Source organism: Cervus canadensis, chromosome 6, assembly GCF_019320065.1.
Source record: "Cervus canadensis isolate Bull #8, Minnesota chromosome 6, ASM1932006v1, whole genome shotgun sequence".
Lineage (NCBI taxonomy): Eukaryota > Metazoa > Chordata > Mammalia > Artiodactyla > Cervidae > Cervus > Cervus canadensis.
The window spans coordinates 1980481-2000231 of record NC_057391.1 but is presented as its reverse complement, the minus strand read 5'-3'; the positions used below and the strand labels follow the sequence as shown (position 1 = coordinate 2000231).

The following is a 19751-nucleotide window of genomic DNA, read 5'->3' as shown; positions in this document are numbered from 1 at the left end:
CCTCCCCACCCCATCCCTCTGGGTCATCCCAGTGCACCAGCCCAGAGCACCCTGTCTCATGCATCAAACCTGGACTGGCAATCTATTTCACATATGATAATATACATGTTTCAATGCTACTCTTTCAGATCATCCCACCCTCGCCTTCTCCCAAAGAGTCCAAAAGACTGTTCTATATATCTGTGTCTCTTTTGCTGTCTCACATATAGGGTTATCGTTACCATCTTTCTAAATTCCATATATGTGTTAGTATACTGTATTGGTGTTTTTCTTTCTGGCTTACTTCACTCTGTATAATAGGCTCCAGTTTCATCCATCTTATTAGAACTGGTTCAAACACATTCTTTTTAGTATATGCGCTGCCAAAGCAAGCACCAAACGCATTCTTTTTAATGGCTGAGTAATATTCCATTGTGTATATGTACCAGAGCTTTCTTATCCATTCATCTGCCAATGGACATCTAGGTTGCTTCCATGTCCTGGCTATTACAAACAGTGCTGCAATGAACATTGGGGTACACATGTCTCTTTCAATTCTGGTTTCTTCGGTGTGTATGCCCAGCAGTGGGATTGCTGGGTCATATGGCAGTTCTATTTCCAGTTTTTTAAGGAATTTCCACACTGTTCTCCATAGTGGCTGTACTAGTTTGCATTCCCACCAACAGTGTAAGAGGGTTCCCTTTTCGCCACACTCTCTCCAGCATTTATTGCTTATAGACTTTTGGATAGCAGCCATTCTGACTGGCGTGAGATGGTACCTCATTGTGGTTTTGATTTGCATTTATCTGATAATGAGTGATGTTGAGCATCTTTTCATATGTTTGTTAGCCATCTGTATGTCTTCTTTGGAGAATTGTTTAGTTCTTTGGCCCATTTTTTGATTGGGTCATTTATTTTTCTGAAATTGAGCTGCAGGAGTTGTTTGTATATTTTTTAGAAAGGATTAGTATTCAGTTAGCGCATATTAGATGTGAACTGCTTATAAACTTCCTAAGTCCAAAGCTCTGGAGAACAGGTTGAATTGGGAAATAAAGATTCAGGAGTCATCCATAAAAGAGGAAGTAGAAGTCAAGGGTAAGAATGAGATCTTCCAGGGAAACAAACTATGCATTCCCAGTATCAAGTAGAGAGCAGCATAGAGCAGGAAAGAGAAAAAGCAAAGAAGTCAAAAAAGGAAGGGAAAGGAGGGGAAGGGGAGGGAAAAGAAGAGAGGAAGAGAAAAAAAGAATGGATTATGGGAATAATCCTCAAAAATACCAATATTTAAGCACCATGCAAAAGAAGCCCACAGAGAAGACCAAGAAAGTATAGGCTGTAATACAGAATGAGACTTAGGAAGCAGTGCTGGCAAACAGATGATGGGAATATAAGTATTTCACAAAAAAAGGGGGAATGATTACAAGAAATACTACAGCAATTTTAAGTAAGATTTTTATACAAAATTTGAATAATAGGCTTGGCAATTAAATCAGTTTCAAAACAATACTGTTAAGAATGCATAAATGAATAGCCCCATAAACTGCAGAAATGTGAATCATTTCAGCCTTTTGGAAAAGTAAAATGGCAAAACCATATTATTGTTAAAATTAAAAACAGACATACTTTTTACTCAACAATTTCACTTTTAAGAATCTATTCTCAGAAATAAGAGCACCTATATATACATATATAAGAATATATGTATAAGGATGTTCATAACAACAAGGTTTATAGTTGGCAAAAGGAAGGATCCAGGACCAATGTGAATGTCTAAAAATTAAGAAATGGTTAAATAAATCATGGTACATTCATATTAGGAAATACAAAAGTAGCTGTTCAATATAATAAACTACATCCTACATGTTTGAACTGAGGTAAACACAACTTTTTCAATTTTTGAGAAGAAAATTAATCATTTTGTTAAAGATTGGTGGAAAAATCAGGTATTATTAAAGGACAAGGACAAAAGTTCAGTGGCAACATACTCAGAAATACATGGGAAATAAACATGGGACTATGACTACTCTGTGAAAGAGTCTAGCAATAAAGGTGAAGCTGTAAGACAGAATTTAAAGAGGAATACAAAATTAAAACATATCTTCTTTTAAGACTAGAAAACTGGCTCACTACACAATACCAAAAAGTGAAAAAGGAGAGGATGAAAATATATAGAGATGACTGATTAAGCACATCTCAGAGAAAACAGAAAAGGATGCCCTATACATCAGAATATTCCTTAATATTTCTATTTCAATAAATAAAATCAAGCCAGAAAAGAATTCTTTCGTAAAATCCTAGAAGAAATCTGATAATTTTACTTACTATATATCACTGGACAGCTCCCAAAATATCTAATAAAAAGATTTACATCTAAGGCAGCACTAGAAAGAATTAGTTTCAAAGTTGGGTGCTTCTGCAGTAAATCTCTTAACTTTGTAAGTAAAAAATCACTAAATCGATCCCTTTCATGTACTTCATCCTGCAGTAAACAAAAACAAACCATGGAACAGTTAAAACATAAAATAAGTGAAGTCTTTAAAACTATGGAGCTGCTGAGTTTCACACTAAATAAAATTAAATGTGGACACAGTCAATTAGTGAAAATTTTGTTATACGGACAATTTAGAACTACTCAGATATTAACAATCTTCTGTGGGTAACGTATTGCCCTTTTTCCCACAGAATGTAAAACTGTAGAAACTAAAACAAATTCTGAATTAGTACAGTCTAATTTAATGTACTTTCAATAAATATAAAATCTATTTAAATATACTTCTGTTAGCATCAGGACCAGGTGCATATTGTGGTTTGAATGCAGAGAACTAATAACTCCAAAAGCTGCTTATCACAAGCTTATAGAATTTAATCTAAGTTTTCTGACACAAACTGGATAAAAGCTTAGAATTCTTTAATAAGGTGCTAATTCATCTACTTATTTCATCAGCAGCTAGTTAATTTAGCAGCTTAACCAGTAATTTAACTGACTTTAAGTATTCTCCTAACATATGGAAGAGAAAATAGATGACTAAGCACAGAGAAAAAAGAAAACTTTCTCTATTCTGGAGACTCTTGAAATACATGTAACATTTTTACATATAAAAAGCACTTTTTACAAAGCTATCTATTTTCACTCATGAAAACTGATGGCAAGAATATCTTTACTTAATATAAATATTTATTTCTAATAATTATGGAAAATAAAAAGTAACTTGATTAGAACAGCCTGTTTTAAAAAAAAAAAATTGGTTCTCACTTATACTCTATTCTAAAATCTTAACTAGCTATTTAAATTTAATTATTCTTACCACAATAACATGCGTCACAGTTGACAATGTACTATCTCCTGCCATCAGTGTACGAAGCAGTACCCCATTGGTGCAAAATGTCAGAAGTGTCTTTGGAGAAACCCTTTTTTAAAAAAAAAAACTACAATTACAAATCTTTTTTGCAATTAAAACATGGCCGTATTAAAATGCTAGTATCCTTAGTATTTTAGTAAGTATTACCAACATAACAGTGTACTGGTTCAGTTCAGTTCAGTCACTCAGACGTGTCCGACTCTTCACAACGCCATGAACCCCAGTATGCCAGGCCTCCCTGTCCATCACCAACTCCCAGAGTTTACTCAAACTCATCTCCATTGAGTCGGTGATGCCATCCAACCATGTAACCTTTTGTCGTCCCCTATTCCTCCTGCCCTCAATCTTTCCCAGCATCAGGGTCTTTTCAAATGAGTCAGTTCTTCACATCAGGTGGCAAAAGTATTAGAGTTTCGGCCTCAACATCAGTCCTTCCAAAGAACACTCAGGACTGATTTCCTTTACGATGGACTGGTTGGATCTCCTTGCAATCCAAGGGACTCTCAAGGGTCTTCTCCAACACCACAGCTCAAAGGCATCAATTCTTCGGCACTCAGCTCTCTTTATAGTCCAACTCTCACATCCATAAATGACTACTGGAAACCATAGCCTTGACCAGATGGACCTTTGATGGCAAAGTAATGTCTCTGCTTTTTAACATGCTTTCTCAGTGCAGTTCAGTTCAGTTGCTCAGTCGTGTCCGACTCTGCGACCCCATGAATCGCAGCACGCCAGGCCTCCCTGTCCATCGCCAACTCCGGAGTTTACTCAAATTCATGTCCATCAAGTCGGTGATGCCATCCAGCCATCTCATCCTCTGTTGTCCCTTTCTCCTCCTACCCCTAGTTCGTCCGAGCATCAGGGTCTTTTCCAATGAGTCAACTCCTCAAATGAGGTGGCCATAGTACTGGAGTTTCAGCTTCAGCATCAGTCCTTCCAATGAACACCCAGGACTGATTGCCTTTAGGATGGACTGGTTGGATCTCCTCGCAGTCCAAGGGACTCTCAAGGGTCTTCTCCAACACCACAGTTCAAAAGCATACATGACCACTGGAAAAACCATAGCCTTGACTAGATGGACCTTTGTTGGCAAAGTAATGTCTCTGCTTTTTAATATGCTATCTAGGTTGGTCATAACTTTCCTTCCAAGGAGTAAGCGTCTTTTAATTTCATGTCTGCAGTGATTTTGGAGCCCCAAAAAATAAAAGTCTGCCACTGTTTCCACTGTTTCCCCATCTATTTCCCATGAAGTGATGGGACCAGATGGCATGACCTTAGTTTTCTGAATGTTGAGCTTTAAGCCAACTTTTTCACTCTCCTCTTTCACTTTCATCAAGAGGCTTTTTAGTTGCTCTTCACTTTTTGCCATAAGGGTGGTGTCATCTGCATATCTGAGGTTATTGATATTTCTCCAGCCAATCTTGATTCCAGCTTGTGCTTCTTCCAGCCCAGCGTTTCTCATGATGTACTCTGCATAGAAGTTAAATAAGCAGGCTGACAATATACAGCCTTGACGTACTCCTTTGCCTATCTGGAACCAGTCTGCTGTTCCATGTCCAGTCCTAACTGTTGTTCCTGACCTGCATATAGGTTTCTCAAGAGAGAGGTCAGATGGTCTGGTATTCCCATCTCTTTAAGAATTCTCCACAGTTTATTTTGATCCACACAGTCAAAGGCTTTGGCATAGTCAATAAAGCAGAAATAGATGTTTTTCTGGAACTCTCTTGCTTTTTGGATGATCCAGCGGATGTTGGCAATTTGATCTCTGGTGCCTCTGCCTTTTCTAAATCCAGCTTGAACATCTGGAAGTTCACAGTTCAAGTATTGCTGAAGCCTGGCTTGGAGAATTTGGAGCATTACTTTACTAGCATGTGAGATGAGTGCAACTGCGTGGTAGTTGCAGCATTCTTTGGCATTGCCTTTCTTAGGAATTGGAATGAAAATTGACATTTTCCAGTCCTGTGGCCACTGCTGAGTTTTCCCAATCTGCTGGCATATTGAGTGCAGCACTTTCACAGCATCATCTTTCAGGATTTGAAATAGCTCAACTGGAATTCCATCGCCTCCACTAGCTTTATTAGTAGTGATGCTTTCCAATGCCCACTTGACTTCACATTCCAGGATGTCTAGCTCTAGGTGAGTGATAACACCATCATGATTATCTGGGTCGTGAAGATCTTTTTTGTACAGTTCTTCTCTGTATTCTTGCCACCTCCTCTTAATATCTTCTGCTTCTGTTAGGTCCATACCATTTCTGTCCTTTATCAAACACATCTTTGCATGAAATCTTCCCTTGGTATCTCTAATTTTCTTGAAGAGATCTCTAGTCTTTCCCATTCTGTTGTTTTCCTCTATTTCTTTGCATTGATCGCTGAGGAAGGCTTTCTTATCTCTCCTTGTTATTCTTTGGAACTCTGCATTCAAATGGGTATATCTTTCCTTTTCTCCTTTGCTTTTCACTTCTCTTCTTTTCACAGCTATTTGTAAGGCCTCCTCAGACAACCATTGTGCCTTTTTGCATTTCTTTTCCACGGGGATGGTCTTGATCCCTGTCTCCTGTACAATATCATGAACCTCTGTCCATAGTTCACCAGGAACTCTATATATCAGATCTAGTCCCTTAAATCTATTTCTCTCTTCCACTGTATAGTCATAAGGGATTTGATTTAGACCATACCTGAATGGTCTAGTGGTTTTCCCTACTTGCTTCAATTTAAGTCTGAATTTTGCAATAAGGAGTTCATGATCTGAGCCACAATCAGTTCCCGGTCTTATTTTTGCTGACTGTATAGAGCTTCTCCACCTTTGGCTGCAAAGAATATAATCAATCTGATTTTGGTGTTGACCATCTGGTGATGTCCATGTGTAGAGTCTTCTCTTGTGTCGTTGGAAGATGGTGTTTGCTATGACCAGTGCGTTCTCTTGGCAAAACTCTATTAGCCTTTGCCCTGCTTCATTCCGCACTCCAAGGCCAAATTTGTCTGATACTCCAGGTGTTTCTTGACTGCCTGCTTTTGCACTCCAGCCCCCTATAATGAAAAGGACATCTTTTTTGGGTGTTAGTTCTAGAAGGTCTTGTAGGACCATTTATTTGGCTTGTCTTAGTTTTGGCATGCAGGATCTAGTTCCCCAACCAGGGATCGAACCCAAGCCTACTGCATTGGGAGCACTGAGTATTAGCCACTGGACTACTCTAGGTTGGTCATAACTTTCCTTCCAAAGAGTAAGTGTCTTTTAACTTCATGGCTGCAGTCATGCCATCTGCAGTGATTTTGGAGTCCCCAAAAATAAAGTCAGCCACTGTTTCCACTCTTTCCCTATCTATTTGCCAACAGATGGGACAGGACGTGGTGATCTTAGTTTTCTGAATGTTGAGCTTTAAGCCAACTTTTCCACTCTCCTCTTTCACTTTCATCAAGAGGCTTTTTAGTTCTTCTTCACTTTCTGCCATAGGGTGGTGTCATCTGCATATCTGAGGTTATTGGTATTTCTCCCTGCAATCTTGATTCCAGCTTGTGCTTCATCCAGCCCAGCGTTTCTCATGATGAACTCTGCATATAAGATAAATAAGCAGGGTGATAATGTACAACACTGACATACTCCTTTTCCTGTTTGGAACCAGTCTGCTGCCCATGTCCAGTTCTAACTGTTGCTTCCTGGCCTACATAGATTTCTCAAGAGGCACGTCAGGTGGTCTGGTATTCCCATCTCTTTCAGAATTTTCCACAGTTTATTGTGATCTACACAGTGAAAGGCTTTGGCATAGTCAATAAAGCAGAAACAGATGATTTTCTGGAATTTTCTTGCTTTTGCAATGATCCAGTGGATGTTGGCAATTTGATCTCTGGTTCCTCTGCCTTTTCTAAAACCAGCTTGAACATCTGAAGTTCATGATTCACGTATTGCTGAAGCCTGGCTTGGAGAATTTGGAGCATGACTTTACTAGAGTGTGAGATGAGTGCAACTGTGTGGTATGCCTTGGAAACGAACACAGATCATTCTGTCATTTTTGAGACTGCATCCAAGTTCTGCATTTTGGACTCTTTTGTTGACTATGATGGCTACTCTATTTCTTCCTAGGGATTCTTGCCCACAGTAGTAGATATAATGGTCATCTGAGTTAAATTCACCCATTCCAGTCCATTTTAGTTCGCTGGTATACATGTAGTGTATTGGTATACATATACATCTAGTGTACTGGTATACATGCTTTATTAGCAAAGTTATATGAAATACATATTTTATGTTTGATAATATCACAAATTTATTATTACTAATAGCCTTTTTTTTTTTTTTTATTTTTTTTTTTTAGCTTCGCCCCATTGGCTCCTCAGCCAAGCACATACACCAAATGTCTGAACCTGCGGTTCCTCTCGTATACTAATAGCCTTTTATTAATTAATTATTTTGTTAAAGAGTACAAAGAGATTGTTTTTAAGATCCCAAACATTTTTAACTTGAGGAAAACAGTATATCATAAATGAGATCAGCTTTTTGAATCATTATACCCAAATAACTATGAGCAAAGAAATGGTACTACCTGTCAAGAAGGCACTACTAAGTACTACTAATATCAATAACAATAATAATAATGAATTCAGTCACTAACACTTACTGAGTGCTTACTGTAAACTTCACATCAAACCTGTGCTCTAGATGCTTTCATTAACCGCATACTACAGATGAAGAAACTAAGACTCAAAGAGGTGATACAACTTGCACTTTATCATGAAACTATGAAACAGGATTTCTTTTCAAACTATTTATTTATTCAAAACCTCAATAAGTTTAGACATGACCTCAATGTTCTGTTCGCAAACTTACTTGAAGCAAAATGACCACCTCATTTTTCAACACATTCTCTATGTTTAGTGAAATACAAATATTTAGTCTTTTCTAAGAATGATAAAAGGTTACAGGTGAATTGTCTTTACCTGCTTTCTAAACGAATCTGATACCCAATTGTTTGACCAATCCTTTCTCTCCTCTCTGCAGCAACTCTTTCAGCCACAGCAATAGCTGCTAATCGTCTTGGTTGAGTACAAAATATACGGCAGGGAATACCATTTTTAAAGCAATCATCTAAAAGGAACTGAGGAATCTGAAACAAATTTTAAAGTACTATTAAGATGGCATAACTGTATATCCAGAAAATCTATGTCAACTGAAAAATCATTAGAACTAAAAAAGTTATGTAACATGTCCAAACATAAAAAAAAAAACCCTTTCATGTTAACTGCTAATAATCAGCTAAAAAAATGTAATTTAAAAAGATTTTGTTCACAATAGAAACTAAAACACTTAAAAACAAAAGTATAAAGAAACAGTTAAGGTTTACATGAAAAAGATTATAAAACACTACTAAAAAACATAAAGGATGGGAACATTCTAAAAAAATATGACATATTCCTGGGCAGGAATAATCAATATTGCAAAAATGTCAATTCTCTCCAAAATATCCTATAAAGTCAATGAAATAAAATTCTGTTGGACTCTTTTAAATAGCGAAAAGTATAAAGAAATCAGAAATAGCCTAATAGAAGGACTGCAAACACTCTTATATAATTAAGTTCAAACAGGTCAAAAAGATTTAAAATATAAGGTAAAAGTCTTACCAACCCCTACCATTACCAACAGTCCTCTCCACAAAAGTAACTACTGGTTAAGTTTCTCATAAACTCTTTTGGGGGGAAAATATGTTTATACAACTTATATATTTGTGTATATAAACAGGCTTTTATTCCCATGAAGTCATTATTATACTTAATGTTTGTAATCTGCTGATGTCACTTAACAACATATCAGATCTACCTAATCCATTTTAACAGCTGCACATTCCATCTAATGGATGTGCTATAATTTAACAAATACGATTACATATAATGTCCAGCTTTTTTAGGTTTGTTATTATTGATGTTGTTGCTTGCTATAAAAGAACACTGTACTGAGCATCTATCCTCAAATACTTTTGCAAAGACAAACATATGCTGAGTCAAAGAGTATATAAATTTAATTTTCATAAAAATGATCAATCAGCCCTTCAAAACAATTTATACTTTTATCAAAAGAGCAGAAGATGTTGTTTTCTCAATACCTATGCAAATGCTGGATTTCATGAATTTTTAAATTTCAGCCAAACTAGTAGTTTAAAAACTATAATTATGTTTACTTTGTATATGTAGTATAAATTTGATGCAAAACTATCACATGAAGTAAAATATTCTTCTTCTATAAACAACAAAGTAGAAACAAACCTGTGTAGTCTTTCCAGATCCAGTTTCTCCGACAATCAAAACTACTTTATTTTCCTTAATTATTTTAACAATTTCCTCTTGTTTTTCAAACACTGGCAGAGATTGTCTGAAAGAATCAAATTCAGATTCTCCTCTTTTTACTGGAATCTGAGGTATGCCATTGTTGAGTCGCCCACTTGTCTTGCTCATTTCCCGATTTTCTTTGAAAATAAATCAGAGAACAAAAAAAAATTTATGATCAACAATACAGTTAAAAACATAAGTAAGTAATTAGTACCTTCTAAGTGTTTCTTCTCTACTCAGTCAACATAAAATTAGCAAGCAGTACCTCAGCTGCTTAACTCCTACACAGTATTCTTAGAGAACACTTTACACGTTTTGATATCAATTAGATGGCAAACTTCTCAGAAGTATTCCTAGTGTATAATGTTTTAAAATGAACAAAAATCATTAAAAATAAAATCCAATTTTGATATCCTAAAATGATTCTCAAACTTGTTTCTATCAATTAGAACAAAATTTTAGAGTAGGAAACAATATACATTATACTTGTAAAGTCTATTACATGCAGTATGAAAACACACATGAAAAAGAAAAAACCCCTCTTGAAGTTAGCATGTGATCAAACAGAATAACGTGTAAACTTAAGGCTTTAATGCTTAACAAATCTCCTAATTGTGCATTTTAGCCAACATCTATATTTAAGCAGGTAAGAATAAAAAAGGCATGATGTGTTTTATATTCTTCACGTAACTTAAAATATTTTTTTGTGTGAAAGTATTTTTATTAATAAAGCTCCTTGATAGCTAGGACCATGCATTTTCTACATTCTGCAAACCTACTTCACCAACAGAAACTCTGTCACTGGAGATAACAAAAGAAATAAACTTCTCATTAGGAAAATTATTTTTCCAAACAGTAAAATTACAACTTCACTTTATAACCTAAATATATATATTTATCTACTTCTGAGCAAGTTAATATACTGAAGACTCTGTCCTATCTCTTCGCAGAAGCTGAAACTCTAATTCAAAATTCCACTCGTAGTGTATCATGGCAGCATAATATATAACAGTAAAGTCCAGAGACCTTGGAGTCAAACCCCAGCTCTGCAGTTTACTAGCTGATTGAGCGGCCTTAAACAAATTATTAAACTTCTCTGAGCCCAGTTTCTTCACCTGTGAAATAGGGGAAATTCTTACCTTGGAAGGGTTGCCATGAGGCTCTATATCAAGTTTACAATGCTGTCCAGCACACAATAAGTGCTCAATAAATGGTTAGCTATTACTATAACATGTAAAAAAAGAAACAAAAACAAAAACCCTGTCTAACTTAATGACATGCCTTAACACTGCATTTCATTACAAAACTTACAAATTCTAATCATTTCAAACAAACTTATTCACAGTAAGAAATCTTATTTAATGTTGTTTTAACATGTTAAAAAATTTTAAATATTAAGTGGAAAAAGAATAGTCATTCAATAAAAGGATAAACAAGGAATCTCCCCAGAAAATACATACCAGCTTCAACAGCAAACACATTTCCTCTTTCTGTTTTAGGCAGAAGTTCAGTACGCTCTTTATTGGTGACAGGAAATCTCTGAATTAGGCTCCTAACAGCATGTTTTGTATTATGAGTCAAATTACAGGTCATCATTGCATGAGCTGTTTCTGATCCATCTTTCTTCTTCACAGTTAGGTATCTATTTGCTCCCTTTCTGAATATTAATAAAAATCATTTATTTACTATATAAGTCAATGTGTTCACATATGATGTATGGCTACTTAGAAAACATGTCTCAAGCAAAACATTGAAAAAGATCAAAATGCTTTGAGATAAGATGCTGAAAATCTCCAAAAAATTCAGTAAAGAGGAATTGAGTGCTAAAGCGGCCACAGGACCATTTTCAATTAAAATTTAAAAATGCTGCAAATCCAGTTTTAATCAGCAAAAAAGGCTTACTTACCCTGAAATTTTGTCTTAGCAGGCTTCATGGTGGATGAAACATCACCAACTAATACATGCTGGGAAATATACAGAGGGAGAAAATCAATTTGAACAACAGAATCTAAAAATGATTATGACAATGCCATGGTGGTCCAGTTATGACAGTGATCCAGACTAATATATCCCACTGAGTGTTTTCCCAGTATGCTGGTAATGTCACACTCCCATGAAAAACCTGTTAAGAAAGCCAAGTTTAGTGGCTGAACCAAAAAATCAGCATTATTGATAAGCTGTATACTGGGAAAAAAAAATAAAAAGAAATCTTTCAAAGTTTCCGACTCCAAGTTTTGATTATAAGGTAATGATGATATATAACTGTTCTCAAGTTACCAGATTCTTCAACGAGTCCTAATTATATCTTTGATGACTTCTGTAGCTTCAAGAGTACTAAGTACAATGTCACACACAGAGGAAGTCCTCAGATGTATCTTGAAGGATTTAATAATACATGCCTATAATCTAGTACAATGTAGTATTGGTAAAGAGCTCAGGCTCTGAAAGCACATGGACTTGGATTTGAATCCTACCTCTACCACTTACTAGCTGTGACCACAAGCAAATTGTGTAATAGCTCTGAGCCTAAGACGATGATGATGATAACACCTGCCTCAAAGAACTATTAACATTATTAAATGAGATAATGCATAAAGGGCAGTATCTGTTACTGTGTACATACTAAATATAATAAATGAAAGCAATTATCATAGCCAGGAAAAAATATCATTTCTTATACCAAAAAAGTTAACCAAAACTTTATAATAAAATTTTTACAATTTGTTAATGCCACTATCACCTTACAAAAATGAACAAAGCCACAAATACAATGAAAAATGCATGTATAATTTTTCTAATTCTCATTAGATTTAAATTTTTTTCAACAATACCTTCACTATAAAATGACATGAAACCAAAGATTAACTTATACAGTTTCAGCTGTCTAAGTTTTCTAAGTCTTGGTCTTCAATTTACCAAGATTTTTAACTTCTGAAAATTCCTCCATGAATTATAACCTTTCTATGCCATCATCTACTCCTGAACAAGTGCTTAGTGATGCTTAAATGATGACATAAAGATGAACTTATTAAAATTTACACTTATCTAGAAATTTTAGTCAATTCCATGGTAAATTAGAATTACTGGATTCTAGAGATGTTCTCCGTAGTAGGTTCTTTTCCCATCAGTCACTCATTCCCCTTCTTTCTCACTTACTTCATAAAATTTTAACTATAGAAGGCCAGAGTGCGCTGAAGTGAGCACTAGAGCAAGAGTCAGGAGGCTTCTGCTCACCTAGTAATAATCTTTCAAGTAACGATGCGATCAAAAATAAATCAATTTACTTCTCTGACACAGTAGAACCATTAATTTTAAAATCTCGAATATGTCTATCAGTGCCAAGATGTTTTAATTTTCTTAAAAATCATCTCAGGAAAGTTTTCCTAGATTTTACTTTTAATTCTCTTTTATTCAATCATTCATCATATACTGAATACCTACTGTATGCCAGGCACTATGCTAGAGGTCAGGATTACAAAGTTGAGGAAAACACACTTTTCCTCAGTAAGCTAACAACTAAATTAACGGGTTAGGTTGAAATTTTCCTAACACAGATTGCCTAATAATCATACAGAATTAATGTATAAGAATGAGCTTCGCTGGTGGCTCAGTGATAAAGAGGAGATACAGGAGATGCTACTCTGATTTCTGGGTCAGAAAGATCCTCTGGAGAAGAAAATGGCAACCTACTCCAGTATTCTTGCCTTGAAAATTCCATGGACAGAGGAGCCTGATGGGCTACAGAGTTCATGGGGTTGCAAAAGACAGCAAAACAATGTATAAAAATAACTCATACTAAGCAGTGGGAGTACTTAGCCACTAGCATTTAAAATTTACTAAATTTGGTCTGAACACAGATGGTGGACAGAAAGGTAATACCAACTTACTAGCTTTTATGTTTTAGTAAAAAATTCTACTTGTCAATATTAGTGCTGTCCCTATACCATTCAACACCACAGTGGCACTGATATATAATTCAAAAATTAGTGAAATTCTGGCAAAATATTCACTTTGTTATTGTGCAGATGAAAACATTCTATACAGCAGCTGTCCTACTAAGTAAATTAATACAATGAAATCTCACCATGATTTCATTCCAAGGTAACACACTACCATGAAAATCTAGTAGTCCCTTTACAAAGCAAAATTAACTAGAAACCTGAAAAATGTGGGAAAGATGCTAGATAAGTGAAGTTCACAAGAAGTTTTAAAAATATAGTAGCACGCAAGCCACATATGCCATATTTAAGTATAGATGGACTGAAAGTACAGGTAAGAACATCGTAACTTCTAACTTTCAAAGGGAAAAGTAATCATACATTATAATGAAGTTCTGATATTTCAACAGCTTCTTCCTTTTAAAGAAATGATGATATAACTAATCAAATTTGATGCAACTTTAATATTAATAAATTGTGGTGACCCAAGGATGAAAGAGCAGATGAAACCAAGGAGGGCCTTGGAATGTAGGAACAGAAAAACCAGACCCTTAGTGTCCTTCCCTCCCTCACCCATGCTGTAACTATTAACAAATTTCAGGTCCTCCTGAGCAGCATAACCTGTCTCCCCTTCTACCCCACAGAGAAAAAGTATTTGCCTTACTCATCCCCGACTCAGTATACAGGCCTCATCCAATCAGCAAATGACCCACAAGACCCCTATCCCACTCCTTGTGCCCTGGCTATAAAAATAGACCAAGGACCTGTTCAATATCAGCTCTCCCTTGGGCCAGCCCACTGTTCTAACAGCCTCCCCCACTCTAATAAACTTTATTTCCCTCTCATTCTGTCTCATGTCTGGAAATTCTTTTCCAACCCACTCATGGACCATGACATAAATGTTGCATTTACACAGTATATTACTGAACAATTTACCTCAAATACAACCATACAGCTATTCCCCACTTTACAAACCTGAGAATTGTTTAAAAATCTGCTGAAGAGCCAAAATCTGAAAGCACTACTTAAAAGTTCTCAGCCACCAAGGAATTAATGTCTCTATACAAAGATACAAAGTCTTCCCTCATAGCTGGTTGGTAAAGAACCCACCTGCAATGCAGGAGACCTTGGTCCAATTCCTGGGTTGGGATGATCCCCTGGAGAAGGGATAGGCTACCCACTCCAGTATTCTGGCCTGGAGAATTTCATGGACTGTATAGTCCATGGGGTCACAAAGAGTCAGGCACCACTGAGCAACTTTCACTTCACTTCACAAAGATAATACACATTTGTTTAATGTCTAGCAAATACTTAATTTCATTTCCCTTTAATCTATACTTCCACTAGGCAGATAGAGGGGTTTCCCCAATGGCTCAGCAGGTAAAGAATCCACCTGCAGTGCAGGAGACACAGAAGATGCCAGTTCAATCCCTACGTCAGGAAGATCCCCTGGAGTAGGAAATGGCAACCCACGCCAGTATTCTTGCCTGGAAAATCCCATGGACAGAGGAGCCTGGTGGTTACAGTCCAAAGAGTGGCAAAGAGTCAGATACCACTGAGCGACTAAGCACAGGCAGACAGATGCAAAGACCTAACTCCAAACCATTTTACCTTCAATACTGTAATACAAATTTACAAATTTATTGAAGTTTACACCACACAAATCTGTGCCTTTTCATGATTAGCTCAGAAATAATAAACCGAGTTAATTTTGTCACTAAACACAATTATTTCCATGCCACACTATGTTTGTGACAATTTTTTTTCCTTGTCGAAATGAGCATTATCTAATATTTCCCTCTTAACTACTCATAGTTCCTAAAACATTGCTATGAATTCACTACAAACAACAAAAATTAGCTAAACAGTAACTATGTTTGATTGTTGGCTCTGCCACTTGCTACCTGTGTGAACCTGGGAAAACTAATATCTCTAAGCTTGACTTGCCTCATCTGTTATATAGGAATCACGTATTAAAAAAGTAGAACCTACCATACAAGACTATTGTGAGGATCAAATGATAATTTACTTAAAGCACCTAGCACAATGCCTGTTGCACAAGAGCACTTAATAAATATTAGCTACTGTTACTATTATTTCTGTACATCACAGGGTTTTAATGGATTTCCAAAACTTCATTAACAGGGTTCCTCACTTTTAACCCATTTTTCTTATTTTAGCTAGGGGAAGAGAGGGGGAGTGCAGCATTCAATCTTCTAGGGCAGAAGGTAAGGGAGGCAATAATTCATATCTGAAAGGAAGGCCTTGAAGGACACAGCATCCTGGTCAGGGTGAGAAAAATACTTGCATGCACGCCGCATGTGCGCACGCTCAGTCGTTAAGTCGTGTTGGACTATTGCGACTCCATGTCCCACCAGGCTCCACTGTCTAGGGGATTTCTCAGGCAAGAATACTGGAGTGGGTTGTCATTTCCTCCTCCAGGGGATCTTCCCAAGCCAGGGATCGAAACAGTGTCTCCTGTATATTCTGCATTGGCAGGCAGATTCTTTACCACTGAGCCATCTGGGAAGCCCAAGTGAAATACGTGTATACCTATTAAGCAGCACCTTCAGCAATCACAAGATTAAAAACCTGTACTTGGAAAACCTGCTTTCATATACTTTATATCTATTCCCTCTACAAGTTTTTAACAAGTTCACTTTGTAAGTTTCATTTTGTCTAACTTGGACTAAGAAGAATAGGAAACAATTTTGTTTTATTCATGAACAAATTAAAGACTCAGAAAAGTGTGCTCTTAGAACCAAAACATAGTGATATCAGTTCAGGAAAAATAACACAAATTATAAGGAGGTAAAATCTGCGGTATGGGAATACTTGACTGGAATTTCTAAGAAAACATAAGGATATAGTAAAGAACATAAAACAAGTGCTATTCTAACAAGAGTATTTTCACCAAAAGGTGAAGTTATTTAAAAAAAAAAAAAAACAATTCAAAGTAAATTCAACTCTCTAAGAGGAGATGAAAAACAAAATCCAACATACATAGCTTCATTTCAAAAGAAAGGATATAAAAAAAAAGTGATCAGAAAAACAACTGTAAATTATCACACAGTAATTCTGCGATCTGTTTTTAAAACTCATAGAAGAAGCTCAAAATAAACTGCAGGATCACAGAATCTCAACTAGCATAAAGAGATTAACTCTTTCATTTTTTTACATTAAAAAAAACACTGGCATTTAAAGTTAAAGGACATGATCAAACTAAAGAATGAAGCACTGACAGCCTGGGAGTAGAATCCAGGTTTCTTGCCCTTTTCTCCATACCTCTCAAATAGGTATAATGGAACCATAATACCAGGCACAAAAGAAAAAAAAAAAAAAACAGAAAGACTAATTTGCTAAATTAACAAAGTTAATTCTAGGAGATTAAAAATAAAAGATCTCAGGAGTGAACATAAGTTCCATTTTATTTAATCATTTCTAATCAGCTTTGTGACTTGGTATGAAAGAAAACAATAAGCATGTGTTCTAAAGCATACCATTATAGTACGGTAGCTTTAAAAGATAAGTTCTGTTAATAATTGTATTTATTATTTTAAGGCTATCCATTCTTCAAGGGAAAAAAAAAGAGTTTTGGTTTCTATAAGAAAAGAAAATATCTTTCTGAATGCAATCAACTTCAACTTTTAAACCATTTTGCTAACATCTTAAAATTTACCTTCTTCTCCCACCCTCTCCCAATCAGGGAAACCAAAAAAGGGGGATAGGAAGAAAAGCAAAGAGCTGACTTTGGTACAAACATAAATCAGATCTTCTATATACAATATAATTGAGAACGTGAATCTAAAATGGTATTAACTATTTAGTCAAAAACATTTCTCTTTTTCAGTAAAGTTTCTCTAATTAAGAAAAGTTATCAGCTTACCCTTTACTTTTAGAAACCAAACCAAGAGACTGACTCAATCGATGAATAAAGGCTCTTTCTGTACTGGTCAAAGAAGAAGGGAATTCCATTTCTACATGAAAAAAAAAGAAAAACAACCCACAAAGCATCATTTGCTGATAGGCAATTTCTTTCAAGGTATTTCAGTACACATATATTTATAAAATTTGAAAAAATCATAGAAGCATATAATCACATTTACCATATTTTATGTGAAAAGTAGATACAGGTATACCTCAGTGAGATTGTGGGTTTGGTTCCAGACTCTTGCAATAAAACAAATATAATAAATAATAAAATAAAATAATAAAAAATAATAAAGCAAGTCATACAAATTGTTTTGGTTTCCAGGGCCTATGCTGGTTTGTTCCTGGGCCTATTTATGGTTACACCACACTGTAGTCTATTAAATGTGCAACAGCATTATGTATTAAAAAACAATGTATACACAGTAATTTTAAAATACTTTATTGATAAAATATGCTAACCATCATCTGACAGCAGAGAATTGCCACAAACCTTCAACTGTTTAAAAAAGAAAAAACAACTATTTAAAAAATCTGCAAAGTACAATAAAGTGTAATAATCAGATATACCTATACTAATTAACCACTTAATGTCTACCAGAATTCTGATATTAGTAACACTTAAACCTAAATATGATAAAGGACTCTGATGTTCACCAAAGATTACTACTCTTACTTGTGCTGCTTGAGCTTCTATAAAAACTGACAAGTTTACTATCTTACTTCTTGTTTAATTAACAAAATGCTTATTTCCTTCAATGATGAGATATGCTCAAGAATTATGAACGCTCAGCATCAGATTCCATTGTCTTTGCCTTCAAAACTGCACAGAATTCATATTTTACTATCTCAGACTGGATATGTTGCGTATTTCTGGGGCTTCACATCTGTTTTCTTTTCTTCTTTTTCTTTAAGACGCTTTTAATTAAGCTTCCAGAGTAAGGGGGTCTTGTACTTAGACCAGCAAATCAGAATGAGCACTTAATATATACTGTACTGATCACAGATCGGCTGCTGGCTCTGCACTGCGTGACTCACGTCGCTTTCTAACCTTAAGAGGTGTGGAAGATGTTTTGTCTACCAGGAGTCTAACTCCTTTTTTTTTTTTTTAACTGTTCAATAGAGTGATGCTTCCAGGATTTAAGCAAAGGACTACATGTTGCCACTTCATTTATCTCTACGATTTCCTTCCGCTCCCCTACTTCCGTAACTCAAACTAAATCTACCTCAATTTAGGGGGAAAAAAAAAAAAAGCAGGGGCTAAACAATACCTAAAAGTTGTGGCAAAGCTACCGGAAGGCCTCTCCCTAGGGAAAGAAATGCCTCCCGCTACGGAGCAACCTGATTTTTTTCGCTTTCGGACGCCACGAAGGGTCCGGAAACTCGGCTGACCCGCAGTACTCTGCGGCTCTTTACATCCCGGGAGAGGGCGACCACGCCGGCCTCCGCCCCCCGCCCTCCTCGCCTGCGCCGAGCCGTCTTCCCTCCCACGCGTGAGACAGCCCCTGCCCACCGAGGGGCCGGGCTTCCGGGAGGTGGGGCAGCCGGCGGGGTCCCGGTCAGGAACCTCACCTCTCTGGTCCCCATAGCGGAAGCGCTCCAGAGCGATATTGACTGCAATCTTCACCTCCTCGTCTATACGAATGTCCTTCAGCCCCTTGGCACGGCCGCCGCCCCCAGGGCCACAGGGCGCGGGGCCGCCCCCGCCCCCACCGGGAGCCGGCGGCCGCGGGGAGACGCTGCTCGGCCTAGACATGGCCCTGAGGAGACGTTCTCCCCGCGGTAGAGCGGCCAGTCCTGCTGGCTGACAGCCAACGACCGCGCGAGTGGGCCTCTGGGGCCCTGGCCGGGGCTGGGCGGCCTCACAGGCTGCCTGCACTGCGCAGGGGGCACCAGAAAGCCCTCGGTCTCCACAACAGCCGGCGAGGTGCCGGCGCCAATGAAGCTCCAGCCCGGCGGACAGCGCGGCCGTGATGACGTCACCGGGGCCGGCGCCCGTGACCTCAGCGCGCAGGCCGCCCAGGCCCGGTGGCGCTGCACCCGTCTCCAGGTCAACACCTATGTTTCTCCCCGTTGTCTCCGGTCTTCACCTGCACCCTCACCGAGGGGCTCTTGTTCGATCGCTCTGTAGTTAAATCCTTTGTTAATGCATTCAATAGGCATGTGTGGGCTCCTACTCCATGTCCTGGGTATACATTGGGAAACCAATTGGGAGACAGAAGGGGTTC

The 19751-nt window shown here is 37.2% G+C and overlaps 1 protein-coding gene across 1 annotated transcript in view; it reads right to left on the bottom strand.

Moving 5' to 3' along the window:
- Positions 1-19496, bottom strand: part of YTHDC2 (YTH domain containing 2) — a 64696-nt gene extending 45200 nt beyond the window's left edge. The window contains exons 1-7 of the mRNA XM_043470629.1: positions 19096-19496; positions 17480-17570; positions 11116-11312; positions 9593-9792; positions 8273-8439; positions 3285-3387; positions 2302-2458 (exon numbers count right to left, since the gene is read on the bottom strand). Coding sequence (XP_043326564.1) covers positions 2302-2458; positions 3285-3387; positions 8273-8439; positions 9593-9792; positions 11116-11312; positions 17480-17570; positions 19096-19279 — 1099 coding nt within the window. The 5' untranslated portion in view covers positions 19280-19496. The remainder of the gene's footprint in view (positions 1-2301; positions 2459-3284; positions 3388-8272; positions 8440-9592; positions 9793-11115; positions 11313-17479; positions 17571-19095) is intronic.
- Between the last annotated feature and the right edge of the window lie 255 nt (positions 19497-19751).